Below are 16,080 nucleotides of genomic sequence, written 5' to 3'. Positions count from 1 at the left end.
AAAAACAAACACGGTTCTGCGCTGGATACTCCTTTTTTTGTGACAATTGATGGAAGAAATTTGAAATTCAGTGAGACCGTGGCGCACCTGAGGGCGCTCGACGTAGCCGCGCAGGAAATTGGTAATTTGGCTCATTTATTCAGACTGTTTACCTTCCCCGTGAAGAAATATACTACTCGAACATAATTAAAAATGGAATTGAAGTCGGTGATATTACTAACAGTTCTAAAACCGAGTTGGCCTGGATCCAAAAATGAAATAAATGGACCATACCGTCACTCGTGTATGAGTTGATCAGCGGACATTGACGTGTACATTATCATATCGGTATACAACTACCAATACAATAACACAACATGGACACTGCCCAGTGTGAGTTGCACAGACTGCCCGGGAATATCGAATGCCAGGGTGTAGTTTTCCCTAAACTGATAAACACTGACATTTTAAAGTCGCCTGAGATCGTTGATTGTCGGAAAGACGATGTATTCGTGGCGAGCTATCCTAAATCAGGTACTTATACGATGTTCTTTTTTTGTTATTTTTTGTTCATACACGTGCTATACAGAAACCGACCAACCAGTCAACCAGCCGAACATTCATGCGATCAACTAACAATTCTACTTTCTGATGGTCAACAATTATACAAGTAAAGTCAATTTATGATAACTCAATCTACGGAAATCCATATTACTGCTTAGTCTTGGTTGTGTCAGTTTAGGATTTTGCCAGGGAATGTGTCGGAGGAAAGGTATATTATTTCAAAGGCGTGTAGGTGCTTGGCAAGTAAATACGCAAGAGCCCCATCATCGCTTTAAGTTTACATTTTATTATTTGTTTATTTGCTGAATGTTTTTATCATTTTGAGAGTGTGTAAAACTTTAAGGTATATCCATTACTAATGCATGCGCGTAATCTGTTATAATTGGCTCTCTGTATAAGTTCAACGAGGTCAGTGCACTTTCAATGACGAAGTTCGGTCACGGTCACAGTTCAAGAACGAAACGTTGAACAGAAAGAATTGTAAAATGATCAAAATATCCCCGATGCACGCGCACACTAACTCGCTTACGAATAAAGCACAAACAAATGAATAATTATGTACTAGTTTGCGCGCGCGCACGCTATTTCTCTTAGAAGTAACTCGTTATTAAATAAGAAACAAGTGCGCCATCAAAATTGTGTTACTGTATATATGAAAATTAATGGAGTTTGTATTTGTAGATAATATAACATTTTATGTGACAGCAAGTCCCCTTAAGCAAACCTGGTTTGGACAAATTAAGATATGTAAACAAAGATCCACGCTGGTCACGTGACAAGTATGAACTAACCTTGTTTCAACCAGAATGTCAAAGCGTCATTGAACTCTCACTGACACCATGTATACGCCACACGTGAGCACGTAACCACGCGTTATATCTCAAACAGCAGAACATATCTCGAACACCTAAACCACGTGTAGAGCGGGGCAGGAAATCTCATATTAACTTGACCTCCTCTATGCCGAATGCTGGCAATCCGAGCCAGAAGGCCGCGTCGCTAATTGATTGTTTGAAAATATCCGAAACGAATTAATAATTATTCTTGTAGATAGAATCAGTGAACTTAAAAACAAAATAGGGCGAAAATATTTCTGCGTGGGGAAAAAAGGGAACATGGGGATATTGCCTTTCTGACAAACAGATTCTATCGGAAAACTGCTATATTTTTACCCCCGAGGTTTTTATCACAACACTACCGCCCCTAGGAGAGGCTTTTGCGTACCAACAATATAAACATCGACCTAGATGCTGCGAGAAAGGTGACGCTGACCCCAAGGCATCCGTTCACAAAAAATGTCAACAATGTTATCGCCAACTTATTTTCAGAAAGAGAGTCATGCCCTGGGAGGTGGTCGAGGTTAATACACTTTTGGAATAGAAATTTCCCGAAACTTTGCTATATTTCTCACTGTGAATGTTTGTTTAAAATTCAGTAGAAAACAAGATCTTGGGTACCCGAACTGATTTTTGAATCTCCAAATCTAAATGGCCACCAAAGTAAGATAAGACACTATGGGTAAATTGCAGAGTACTTTTCTATGGAAACAAGTTCGGGACCCTAGATTTTTATCAAATTAACGCCATACCACATTTTGGGGAGCGAACAAATTTTTGAAAAAAAAAATCATAGAATCGTCATTTGTACGTTTAAAGCGAATCCCCTTTAACGGACTTGAATGCACAGATTGAAAAACTTAAATAAACGAACTACTTCAATCACGTGACACGTATGAACCAACCTTGTTTCCGTCAACCAGAATGTCAGAGTGTCATTGAACTCTCACTGACACCATGTATACGCAAGTTACCACCCTTAGGACGCTACATGTGAGCACGTAACCACGCATTTATGCCTCAAACAACTTAACCACGTGTGCACATTTTCGTTGCACACATGGTATGGACTTCTCTTAGTGAATGCTGCCAATCCGAGCAAAAGTTTCGAAGTGTTGACTTGCTCGGAAAGAAATAACTTTTTACTGATATATTAAGAATAATCAGCAAACCTATAGAATAATAATATACATTCTATTCTAATCAGTTTACCTCTACAATAGCAGCAATGACCATCCTTAGGAAAGGCTTTCGCGTACAGCGATATAGATAAACATCGACCTAGATACTGCTCGAAAGGTTACGTTCACCTCATGAAGCTCCAGTTTACCAACAATGTTATCTTCGGCTCTTATTCGAATAGGTAGCCATGCCACTAGAGTGTTGTCACAGCTGGTACGGGTTGTATAATTAGGCCAATTTTTCGCTAAAAGTGGCAGCCAAAATAAGGTTTAAAATATAAAGTTTCCGCATGTTGTATTTTATTCGATAGATGAATCTTAATTCTCCAGTCAGTGCCCGGAGATGTAAAATCGAAAACTAAGAGCCAGTTAGCGACGGCCTTACAGTTTCAGCTTCAAATACACTGGGGAAAGTGTTTTATGTTCTTCGTGAAATGAGGTGCTTGTATGCTTTACAAAGAATCTTCCACCCCAAAACGACAAAAGCGGTCGAATTTTATTAACGGTTGGTTTAATGTTACCCTCAACGGATCGTTTGAGTATGAAAATCGGTTAACCCCCTTCACATGTGTAGGAATCTGAAAACGCGTTTATCAACTTGTCTCTTTATTTAGTTTCAAGCTGGCAATCAGAGCCAGAAGGCTGAGTCGTGACTGGTTGATTGATTGTTTGAAAATATCCGCTTGTTCTCAACCCAGGAACGAATTAATAATTATTCATATAGATAGGATCAGTTATTTAAAAAAGAAATAGGGCGGAAATATTTCTGCATGGAGAAAACCAGGAACATGGGCACATCGTCTTTCTGACAAACAGATTCTATCAGAAAACTGCTATTTTTCCCCCCACAACAATACCGCCCCTAGAAGACTGCTTTCGCGTGCCAACAATATAAACATCGACCTAGATGCTGCTAGAAAAGTGAAGCTGACCCCAAAGCATCCGTTCACAAAAAAGTCAACAATGTTATCGCCAACTTATATTTAGAAATAGAGTCATGCCCTAGAGGTGGTCGACTCGAGGTTAACACACTTTTGGAATAGAAATTTCCCGAAACTTTACTAAATTTCTCACTGTGAATGGTTGTTTAAAATTCAGTAGAAAACGAGATCTTGGTTACCCAGCCTAATTTTTGAATCTCCAAATCTAAATGGCCACCAAAGTAAGATAAGACACTATGGGTAAATTGCAGAGTACTTGTTTCTATGGAAACAAGTTCAGGACCCTAGATTTTTGTCAAATTAACGCCATACCACATCTTGGAGAGCGAACAAATTTTTGAAGATGAAAAATTCATAGAATCGTCATTTGTACATTTAATGCGAAAGGAAATCCTCTTTAACGGACTTGAATGCACAGATTGAGAAACTTAAATAACGAACCACTCCAATCACGTGACTCGCATGAACCAACCATGTTTCCGTCAACCAGAATGTCAGAGTGTTATTGAACTCTCACTGACACCATGTATACGCAAGTTACCACCCTTAGGACGCTACATGTGAGCACGTAACCACGCGTTTATGCCTCAAACAACTTAACCACGTGTGCACATTATCGTTGCACACATGGTTCTGACTTCTCTTAGTGAATGCTGCCAATCCGAGCAAAAGTTTCGAAGTGTTGACTTGCTCGGAAAGAAATAACTTTTTACTGATATATTAAGAATAATCAGCAAACCTATAGAATAATAATATGCATTCTATTCTAATCAGTTTACCTCTACAATAGCAGCAATGGCCATCCTTAGGAAAGGCTTTCGCGTACAGCGATATAGATAAACATCGACCTAGATACTGCTCGCAAGGTTACGTTCACCTCATGAAGCTCCAGTTCACCAACAACGTTATCGTCGGCTCTTATTCGAATAGCCATACCAGTAAAGGGTTGTCGCGGATGGCACAGTTTGTATAATTATGCCCATTTTCGCTAAAAATGGCAGCCAAAGTAGGGTTTAACGGAAGGGAAATTTGTAAAAATTATAAAATTTCCGCATGTCGAAATTTATTCGATAGCTGATTCTTAATTCTCTAGTCAGTGCCTGGAAGTGTAAAATCGAAAACTAAGAGCCAATCAGCGACGGCCTTCACTTACAGTTGGATGACGCTTTCGGTTTCAAATACAGTGGGGAAAGTGTTCTATGTTCTTCGTGAAATGAGGTGTTTGTGTGCAAAGAATTTCCCACCCCAAAACGACGAAAGCGGTCGAATTGTATTAACGGTTGGTTTAATGTTACCCCAACGGACCGTTTGAGTATGAAATTCGGTTATTCCCCCCCCCCCACATGTGTAGGAATCTGAAAACACGTTTATCAACTTGTCTCTTTATTTAGTTTCAAGCTGGCAATCCGAGCCAGAAGGCTGAGTCGTGACTGGTTGATTGATTGTTTGAAAATATCCGCTTGTTTTGAGCCCAGGAACGAATTAATAATTATTCATATAGATAGTATCAGTGAACTTAAAAACGAAATAGGGCGGAAATATTTCTGCATGGAGAAGACCAGGAACATGGGCATATTGCCTTTCTGACAAACAGATTCTATCAGAAAACTGCTAAATTTTTTCCCACAACAATACCGCCCCTAGGAGAGGCTTTCGCGTACCAACAATATAACCATCGACCTAAATGTTGTTCGAAAAGTGAAGCTGACCCCAAGGCATCCGTTCGTAAAATCGTATCGCCAACTTATATTCAGAAAGAGAGTCATGCCCTCTCACTGACACCACATATATGCAAGTTACCACACTTAGACGCTACATGTGAGCACGTAACCACGCGTTTATGCCTCAAACAACTTAACCACGTGCGCTCATTTTCGTTGCACACATGGTTCTGACTTCTCTTCGTGAATGCTGTCAATCCGAGCAAAAGTGACCGAAGTGTTGACTTGCTCGGGATGGAATAACTTTTTACTGATATATTTAAATTAATCAGCAAACCTATAGAGTAATAATGCGCATGCATTGAGGAAAGACAACAAAATTATCAATATCCGAATTATTTTTTGCTGTCTGAAGTACAAAAAAATATCCACTAGACAATTTTATTCTAATCAGTTTACCCTTACAATAGCAGCAATGACCATCCCTGGGAAAGGCTTTCGCGTACAGCGATATAGATAAACATCGACCTGGATACTGTTTGAGAGGTGACGTTCACCTTACGAAGCTCCAGTTTACAAACAATGTTAACGTCGGCTCTTATTCGAACAGGTAGCCATACCAGTAGAGGGTTGTCACGACTAGTGACAAATAATTAAATACTCGTACTTAGCTGCAGTAAAAAGCCAACCAGTTAGGCAATTCGCTAGCGACTTTGCAAATTTGCTGTTCCAGTACTTAAAGGGCGGCAGTCGTCGTGCCACGTTCTGTTCGATATGCCGGGGACTCATAGCGACGTATACAACGCGTGCAAAATACACTGTTTATTTACAAGAAATTCGAACACGCGCAGCGCGACGATCACCGCGCTTTAAGAAAATTGCTGTAGTACGTATGATAAATAAGAGATGATGCATTTAGTTTTCCAAAGTCGTATCTTTTCAACAGGTTTTCCCCTGAGTGTAGTGGGTTAGTTGGTTATTGGAACTACAAGCCGGCGGTTCGTCGTTCAATTGTAGGTTCGATTGTTTAAGACATATTCACTTGGAATAACGAACATGTTATACACGCACGGACAAGGTGATATGTTCATCGCGAAAAAAACAAAACATGAAAGAACGAGTTACTCCAAGAACAGAACAAAACGTAAAGCTCTTTGTCTCGCTGCCTGTCCCCGGTCATGGCGCTAAGCTCAAACATAACGCTGACATAAACAAAGTTTTCATTTTAATAGTAACAGAAAACTAAAATTCAGTCTTCAAACACACCCAAACTATAACATTTTGCGTCGAAATACTTAAAGCGGGTGAGTCATCACGTACGCATGAGTCATTATTTACCCATGAGCCTTTGCGTTCTTGGCGTATGTTATTATCATCGCTTGCCAGTGGAACTCAATTCCCGCGCGTGCGCAGGTGACGACCCTCCCGCTTTAATCAAAATTGTGGATGGATATATGTACTTTGCATTATATGTGTTATAAATTGTAGAAGTTTATGCTGAATGATCGATGGAAGGCGATATTAAAGTGGCATAGCCTCTAGTTATTGTGGGGTTCGTTCACAGTGAACTAGAGAATACACATGATGATTGAATAAGTTATTCCAACTCGATGTAATTGTGCTATTCTGTTTTTGTCTATACTCTTAATTATTGCTAAGACACCATCCTTTGACATGCCTTTTTTTACAGGAACAACATGGGCAATAGAGATTGTTTCGCTATTAATGAACGGTGGTGACGTTGATGCAAATCGCGCAGTCGCACAAGCAGTGAGGAACCCCGCAGTTGAGGCACGAATACCAAGGTGTGTATAATGTGTGTTGTTTACACTATACTGAGGCTGTCACATACTTTCTGTGCGAACGCAGTGACTAGTGTGGAGTTTTCACCATGTTTTTTGTTTCGTGTTGAAATGTCTAGAATTGCTATACAAAAGCGGCAACTCATTACAAGCAAGCAATCGAAACTTTTACGTAGCAGTGTTGGAAATACAACGTTTGCAAATATGAAGCTGAACAATCACACGTTGGCGACACTTGTTTCGTGTGATGCTGTAAAACAAGTTCAGTGTTTGGTCTTCTAAAAACAAATTTAGAAACATATATAATGTATGGTGTTCTGAGGTGGAAATTAGTTTCATTTTTAATGGCTGGTGTTCTGAGATATAAGAAATCTGTGAAATTATTGTTTTTCTGTATTTAGATTCAAGATAAAATTAAATGATTTCCAAACACATGTTTGTGAGTTTCTCTGTAATTTTCTGTTGTTTGTGTTTTTGTTTTGTTTCCCTCATATATTTATCATACGTTAAAGTCAAGTTCGTTTTTCAGTTAACTCTTAGTTTGTCGCTTAAGTTAAGTAGAAACGATACGGTATTGTAAAAAACAAGCAAGGTCTCCATGTGACTCAGTTATCAAATTGAATTGCCTGTACTTGTATTTTAGCTCCCTGCTTTCACGTTTACTGAACCGCCGGCAATCATTTAACAAATTTTGGAAAGTAGTCAAAATTTGAACCGCTGACTTCTTTTTGGTTGAAAATACAGCAGTATTCTTGCAATGAAATAATGAAACTGCTAGTGTAATCTACGCATGCGTAAGTTAGAAATTAATAGTTATTCCCATCGATTTAGGCGGGAGAAGTTCCTTTATGATGTTTGTCTGCAAGCAAGATTTCGAAATAAAATTTTAAAGATTTTTAATCAAACATTCGGCTAGGTTTTGGCCGACACTACAGTTAAAGACACAAAACCGGGGTTTTGCTTATAATCGTATTCATTAAATATTCTAAAAGTCGATCATCATTTTTCATTCAAGTGTAAATATTCAATAGTGATTGGATTCAAGGGCTACACATTGTTCACGCGCATAATGCGCGAGCCTTCACGTGACATTGATACTCCTACCGCCCATATATTCAAAATGAGGCGTTTGCTGATTGGATAACGTTGAACTGTCTCATTAAGGATGTAGTAGAGGTGTTTTTCTTTGAAAATATCAAATTTACTTTTTTCCCCACATTCTTTTGTACGAATATATAAAGCATGCATTCAACTAGAAAAAACAATTGTAGCGATGGTTTAAGAGGGTTGAGAGTCGATCTCGAATCCCAGCTGCTTCACGACGGTGATTTTTGGCATAGGTATTCTCTGATAACTGCTAACTACAACTAACGATGACGTCACAATAACATTTCTGGATTAGTCAATTTGAATTCTAACACTGATTTATAAAAATCTATATTTATGAAACGTTTATAACGACCACAGCTTTATGCCCTTTACTGTATACTGGGGGGGGGGCACCAACAGGAAACTAAAGAAGGATACATAATTGACTTTTCAGACTCTTTCAGTTGATGATGTACATGTTCACGATTCTGGCGATGTTAATTCCGAGATGTTTTCACCTTCATAAATACATCCTTGCTCTGCCGTGGGCCACCATACGTGCCATCAATGGAACGAAACAAATGGAGCGAATTCCGTCACCTCGGGTTCTAAAGACGCACTTACCGTTTAAATTCTTCCCAACTCAAGCTATGGAAAAGAGAAACAAGGTATGGTTAAATAAATTCATTGCTTTCTAGTTGAACCACTGTAGACAATCGTCGAACAAAACACACTGCATGGTGTGAACGCTGTTTACACGTTCACAAATGTCCTAATAATTACACAACTTTTCGCCCTGTTATCACAGTGGTGCTTATTTTCGCTCTAGAACCTTTCTCATTCAGAATCCTTTGTCCGCATTTACAAGGAAGAATTACTTTGTCTTTGATTTGAACAGACCGCGTTTTCTAGTAAGGGGTCGATCGATTGAAATCATAGGATGGCATATGGATGGAAGATTTGTTAAAAAATTCAAGCCAGACACCGAGTGAAAAAAATATCGCACGGTGTTGCAGGAAAAACAAGGAAAAATAAGAATGTTTAAACGAAAAACAGTGCATTGGTCTCCCAGCCACCACCCCATAATTTCAAATATTTGACCCCTAAGCAAACCGTTTTCACAAATTCAGAACATGGTCATTGATGCATGGTCACTATCATGAATGTGTTAAATAGGTGACTTGCGATGGAATGTAACAAGTATCCTCCTCGCTTATCATATAAAAATCGTAAAATCCGCTTCCGATCTCAATCAGCTAATACGCACCAGTCTCAAATATCCTTGGCGGTTACTTATGAACGTATCCAGCGACGTCGTCCTGCTGCTATATAAGATATGTCGCTTTCAGAAAACTCTCAAAACTAATGAGACAGTATGGGTATTATTGCCCAATGCAAATTACTTCTTTTTTGAATTAAATTGAGACGTTGAGAATTACCGAGGAACATGTACTGTATGTAGGCCGGTGGTAAGTTGTGCGGGAAGAAAACAAACACATCCGAGTCGACGGACACATTCCGTAAATTAAAAATTACCAAGGATTTATTTCCAACTTTTGCATTACAATACTTTTGGTGATAGTGTTGTTTTCAGTTTTCACAAAGCACTAAAACAGCGAATAAAAAACGAGTAAGATTTTAAAAGTTGTATTTATATTGTTACAGTACTTCGAAACTTACTATATATAGTCTGTGTAGTTTTGTAGTGCTCCCAAGACTCCGACGATAGTCATATCCATTCAACAATGCTGCAAAATGTTCAAATAGCAATAATTTTGCTGCCACTAAGCCTGCGAAACCACGACGGCAAGTATCCACATGGAATAATGACTTTAAACTGTAAGGTCGTATAAATGCATCCAGTCCCCCGGTGAAAAGATTATAAAAGTACCAAAAAAACAAAATTGCCAATGAAATTCATTTATTTGCTTTCAATGGCGGTGGTCGTCACGGTCGCGCCACGGCGCATGCGCGGAGATATGGTTCTCATATAAACAACAACGGCGACTTTCACTATTGCAAAAATCAACGATTGTAAACTGAGACATTACCAAGCTTTAAAATCGGTGTTTTTTTAGGGGATTGGATGGTATCGAAAGAGTCACCGGCGGTAATTAATGCATACCGCGCCCAAGTTAAAATTCATACTTGTGATTTATGTTAAAAGAGCGGTTTGGATTGTGCAAAAAGTAATATTTATCAACACAAATGTCTTACATGCGCTGTGCGACGACCACCGTTCTTCAAAATAAAAATTCGCCATGGTCATATGGTAAATCCCGATAGCATCACAGTATCAGGTGGGATACGTACATCGCCTTACAATACCGTAGAAGTCGGTCAGTTCTTTAGTCGGTCTTTCATTTTCAAAATGAGTTATAGGCGTGTCATTTGTTGCACGCTGTTTGAGTAAAAATCACATCTTTATGTTTCAGGTCATCTACATAGCACGTAACCCCAAGGACACTGTAGTGTCATACTACTACATGCATAAACTGGTCCGGATGATGGGAATTCCGCGGTCATGGGACCATTTCTATCAGTTGTTTATGAATGAAAAACGTAAGTCATCCACGCAGTAAACAGTTACATTCGGAAGCAGATGACTACATTATTATGTCAGTCAAAACGTCCTACTTGTCGGATCCAGGGGGAAAATTTGACTTACATTTTTGTTATGTTACTGGGAAAGTTCGTTTCGGAGTTGGCGGTGGTAATCGAGCCTGTTCCGGGTGGGAAAGGTTCTGGGACGATTAAGAAAAGTAGATACTAAGCCTGGTCATGTTTGTGTTACTACGCCTTCATTAAGATGAAATTATCACAAACAAGTCATTGTTAATGACACAGTCCCCGTCCACAATTTTGTGATCTGACATATCAAGTTGATGCTGATGAAGTCATTGAGATTAGATTGAAACCATTAATAGGAGATGGATTTGTAAAAAATTATGATTTAGTGCTTTTACACGAGAATTGGACATTGGGCAATCATATTGAATCAAATTACAAAAATAATGTTCATGTTGATGTACCTATTGGTATACTGTCTTTGTACAAAATTTAAACTGAAATGTTCATTGTATTCATGAGAAAGTAGGCATAGGTATCATGAAAAACACCAGTCAGCCATATTAGTTTGAATCACAAAAAAAATATGACATGCAACTATAACCCAATATGTATGATCATCATACCAACTTTGATCCAAATTGGCCTAGTCATCTCTGAGAAGCAGCTCCGGACAAGTAAAAATGATGATTTAGCGCTTTTACATGAAAATTGGGTGTCGGCTAGCCATATTGAATTGAATCACAAAAATAATGTTGGTGCAGATGTATCTCTTGGTATATTATCTTTGTACAAAATTTAAACAGAAACGTTCATTGCATTCAAGATAAAGTAGCATGGGTACCATGAAAAAACAAGATGGCCACCAGTCGGCCATATTTGTTTGAATGGAGAAAATATATAAAATTTTTGAAAGTTCTCTTTATATTAAAGCAGAGGGGTTGTCGCGAGCGTGTCCTTGAAACTTGAGTTCCAAGTGGCGTATACAACATATTGTTTATTTACATGAAAACACGTGTTCCGTGTAGTAGTAATATGGCCAAAAATAAAAACAGCCGTTATTCGGCCATCATTGATCTGATTATGAAACACACTGATATGTATGATGTATGTGCCAAATACGAATGAAAATGGTACATAAATTGTGGAAATTTAGTAGTAAGGCCAAAAAGTCAGATTGCTGTCAATTGGCCATCCTTGACCAGATTTTGAAACAAATTGTCATGGACATGCATCCTAACATGTATAAAGTACATGTATGTGCCAAATTTGAATGAAAACTGACAGAGCACGTCCAAGATACCGCATAAAAAAACAAGATGCCTGCCAGTCGACCATCTTTGATCCAATTGCGAAATAAATTGTCATAGACATGTATCATAACATGTATAATCTGTGTACAAAGTTTGAATGACAACTGACAAAGCATGTCCAAAATACAACATTTTCAAAAAACAAGATGGCTGCCAGTCGGCCATTTTGAATCGAATCACTAAACCACTGCATGTGCATATGTCCCACATAAGGTACTAGGCACATGCAAAGAATGAACGGAATCGGTCCACAGGATTCTGAAATATGACTCTGGACAGATTGACACACGGACGGACGAACACACGGACGGACGGACAGACTCACGGTCGTGGTCATGTATCCTAACATGTATGATCTATGTACTAAATTTGAATGAAAACTGACAAAGCATGTCCAAGATACAACATTTTCAAAAAACAAGATGGCTGCCAGTCGGCCATCTTTGATCCAATTGTGAAATACTTCGTCATGGACATGTATCCTAACAAGTATAATCTATGTACCAAGTTTGAATGAAAACTGACAGAGCATGTCCAAAATACAACATTTTCAAAAAACAAGATGGCTTCCAGTCGGCCATTTTGAACCGAATCGCTAAACCACTGCATGTGCATATGTCCCACATAAAGTACTGGGCATATGCAAAGAATGAACGGAATCGGTCCAAGGGATTCTGAGATGTGACTCCGGACGGACACACGGACGGACGGACGCACAGATGCACGGACGCACGGACGCACGGACCGAGACCGAATAATAAGTCCCCGTTTTCGGACTGAACGGGGACTAACAAACAAACCGGCTTATTGTCATTGTCAGGGATAGTGAAACACTACAACGGCACACGACGTTGTCAGAAGTGCAGAAGGTGGCAATAATAACGAAGCTCGTTTGTAGTCAAACGTGAACCGTAAAATCTACCAAATCCTATTGTTCATTTATTACATGGTCATTTGTGCAATAACTTCAGCCAGGGCGATTGATTTCAGCATTTTGGGCTTTACAGTTAATTCGGCACCTTGTTAGTATATTTCCCTAAACGCTACAGTCAAATATAGTCTGTTAACTTTCTGAAATTGTTGCTAAGGGTGATCTTAAAAATATATGTTTCATTGGTTCATAGTTGGCTTCGGAGATTGGTTTGATCACGTGCTAGGATGGTGGGCACATAAAGATGAAGATAACATATTATTCATAAAATACGAAGACATGAAAAAGGTTGGTCGCTTTATGAACAATGGTGTTTTGTCCAGTGTATGATGGTGTGTATTTTCTCACCAGAACCCATAACCGATACGCGTTATTACACTGCTTATACAGTGCGTTGCCTATTATTATTCAAACACAGGATATTCGATCTGTGCTGAGGGACATATCAAAGTTTCTCGAGGTTGATGTGAGCGAGGAAGTACTGTCAAGAATTGTGGAATATTCGACCTTTGAGAAGATGAGGGACAATCAGTCAGTGAAAATAATTCCAGATTTCACAGAAAACAGTCAGACATTAAAATTTATCAGAAAAGGTAATGCTTTGTTTTAGATTATATACCATACAGTTATTGAACGTTTGATGTTTCCATGACATCAATATATGTAACTATGTTTGTGATGATTTGACAGCACATACGTCATCTAACGGTAGAGGTTAGAGCTGAATTTCTGGCATGTACATTCGCAATTTAGCATTTAATAGCTCACTTGATCAATGCGGCTGATCGAGCAATGATTGGACAACATGATAGCACATGTTAAAATGCCGAATTACCGATATGCATAATCTGAATGCAGTCCACTTGTCAAAACAATCACAGAAAACATTTTTATTGGTTATTTCAATGAAGCTAGGCATGTATACGTAGATTTTTAGACCCCTTAACACTTCGTAGGTGCAGTGTTTTTACTTTGATGTGTACATGCGCAGACCAGCCAAGGTATCTTTATTTAATTCATGTTCTTACGATGTGTATGTGCAGCGTACCACATGGAGCATATCGTTCTTGTTATAGTTCCGTAATGACACTGATTACTATTTAAAACACTACTTCTATCAACTTATTAACACCATTTGCGTTCTACGTGATTATTGTGCGTCTCCTATGCTAATTATGAATGACTTAGGTGGTCAGTACATGCAGAGTGTAATCACAACAAGTCGCAAATGCATCTTAAAATACTCTTGGACATTTTTTTGAGAGTTACTGCGATCAACATGACGGAGTAGTATCAAATACAAAATCACTGTGTGCTTGTGGGATATTACGTTGTTCACTTACGCCATTTCTACGTCACTGTATCGCTTCGTCTATATGGGCGCAGCTAACTCAAAATGCATAATGCTTCAAGTTAATTAATGGTCGTGCATTGTTCATTATAACAGGAGTCGTTGGTGACTGGAAAAATCACTTTACTGTAGCCCAAAACGAGCACTTCGACGCCGTGTATGCTCACAGAATGAAAGGCACTGGATTGGAATTCGAATGGTGAACACATAATCTTTAAGACCTACGAGGAATTAATGAAGTTCTCACGTTCCTTGGTCAAGTTATAATAGTGTATACGCTGATTTTTAACTCAGGCGGGAAAATGGCGATGTAAAATTCAGGCAATTATATTGTAATGAATATTACTCAAATCATACTAGGTAAACCCCGAGGATGAACACTAGCTTTATGTATTCCTGTACTTATAATGCCGTTCATTATTTAGTTCCTACATATATATATATATATATATATAGAAGTAGTTAGAGAATGTTGTACGTGGGGGCAAACAAGATCAATGTCAAAGAGGTGACCAGATTTTACCGCGATCAATAAATAAGTGTTACATGTCAAAAGCCAAACATCAGGAATATGGTAAATCGTGATGTTAAATGCACCTTTAGCGTTTTAATGTTTTAAAGTCTAAGATTATAGAATATTATTCGTCAGCATTTCATTTTTCTCTAAAAAGGATATTATAACTCTTGTGTTGTGAATATGTTTAGAAATGCATGATCATAATAGAAAATGAAAAATCAAAGAGTCAATTCTTTCAGAATCCATCAATCTATAATTTATCACACTGAATTACTGGACGATGTTTATATTTTCGTTCCGACGTTTTTCAGTTATTATATAATAGTGGTTTTGACTGAGAGCAAGGGTTGTTGGACATGACTAAAAGTGCAAGGAATAATTATTACTGCAATGTAAATCGTCGAAGCATATTTTTAATGAAAGTTCATTTTTTTAATTGAAAAAAAACACTGTTTAAATTGAAAACATGAGTATATTATAAAATCTCTATATTATCTATCAAAATGTTTGTCGGAGTAGTTCAAACACTTTTTGATGAAAATTGAGCACAATTGTGAATACACAAAAATGCACTATTTCGAAATAAAACACTTAGTGTTTTACAGGCACATAGATGTGTTATTAAAATGTTTATTGATAGGACGTTTATGGAATAATGCAATCAACTTATATGTATATGGTCCTATTAACCTTATTAAGTACAACTGGATATCAAGACATGTGGCGTAATACCTCGTTGTATAATGAAGTTTGATATCATGCATTTGATGAACGGTACGGTAGCCGTATTGTAAATCACATCAGAGCATTCTTACATGTGATTTAAGCATTTTTCTCGAAAACTGTTCAATTTGAAACACTTCAGAAAGCACAATCATCAACGATATTTCAACACCAGACTATAAATGTTTTACAAAGTGTTAAAGACAGATGTATGCTTATAAGAGTAACTAAGACACTGTTTTGTTTTGAAACACTTTATGTATAAGACATGTACACATGTTCCTAATAACTAAAATACTAATATTTACTTGTGTCTTTAAGTGGGGGAAGATAAATAAAGTCATCGGATACAGTTCATACGTTGTCTCATTCATCCATTCCTGAACTTGAACCTACACTATAAATCAATTCCCACATTATTATTATCGTGCATATTTATCAGAAAAATGCACGTAGCGATAAATTTATTGATTTTAGTATTTTCGGTAATAGAGAGCTTTACATATTCATGCATTTTGCGCGTGTGCTAAGCCCATTAACGGATGCAATTAAACATGCACGGTGTTGTTATCAATGATCAACTTATTAAACTGATTGACTCATCGCTAGACAGTCGTTAATTCC

The 16,080-nt window shown here is 38.0% G+C and overlaps 1 protein-coding gene across 1 annotated transcript; it reads left to right on the top strand.

Moving 5' to 3' along the window:
• The first annotated feature begins 356 nt into the window (after positions 1 to 356).
• On the top strand, positions 357 to 15,813 carry LOC144341611 (sulfotransferase 1B1-like). Its single transcript, XM_085508548.1, has 7 exons — positions 357 to 513; positions 6,853 to 6,967; positions 8,508 to 8,721; positions 10,489 to 10,615; positions 13,059 to 13,153; positions 13,284 to 13,458; positions 14,313 to 15,813. The coding sequence occupies exons 1-7, from the start codon at positions 357 to 359 to the stop codon at positions 14,417 to 14,419; spliced, it is 990 nt and encodes a 329-aa protein (XP_085364674.1). The 3' UTR covers positions 14,420 to 15,813.
• The last annotated feature ends 267 nt before the right edge of the window (positions 15,814 to 16,080 follow it).

This window comes from Saccoglossus kowalevskii, chromosome 15, assembly GCF_978046115.1.
Source record: "Saccoglossus kowalevskii chromosome 15, keSacKowa6.1, whole genome shotgun sequence".
Taxonomy (NCBI): domain Eukaryota; kingdom Metazoa; phylum Hemichordata; class Enteropneusta; family Harrimaniidae; genus Saccoglossus; species Saccoglossus kowalevskii.
This window is presented reverse-complemented; position numbering and strand designations above follow the sequence as displayed.

Bases quoted from the DNA above. Each gene is read 5' to 3' on its own strand.
- LOC144341611 (XM_085508548.1), top strand. From the start codon at position 357: ATGGACACTGCCCAGTGTGAGTTGCACAGACTGCCCGGGAATATCGAA. The intron at 6,968-8,507 runs GTGTGTATAATG...TTGACTTTTCAG, and splicing joins GTTGAGGCACGAATACCAAG to ACTCTTTCAGTTGATGATGT. The intron at 13,459-14,312 runs GTAATGCTTTGT...TCATTATAACAG, and splicing joins ATTAAAATTTATCAGAAAAG to GAGTCGTTGGTGACTGGAAA.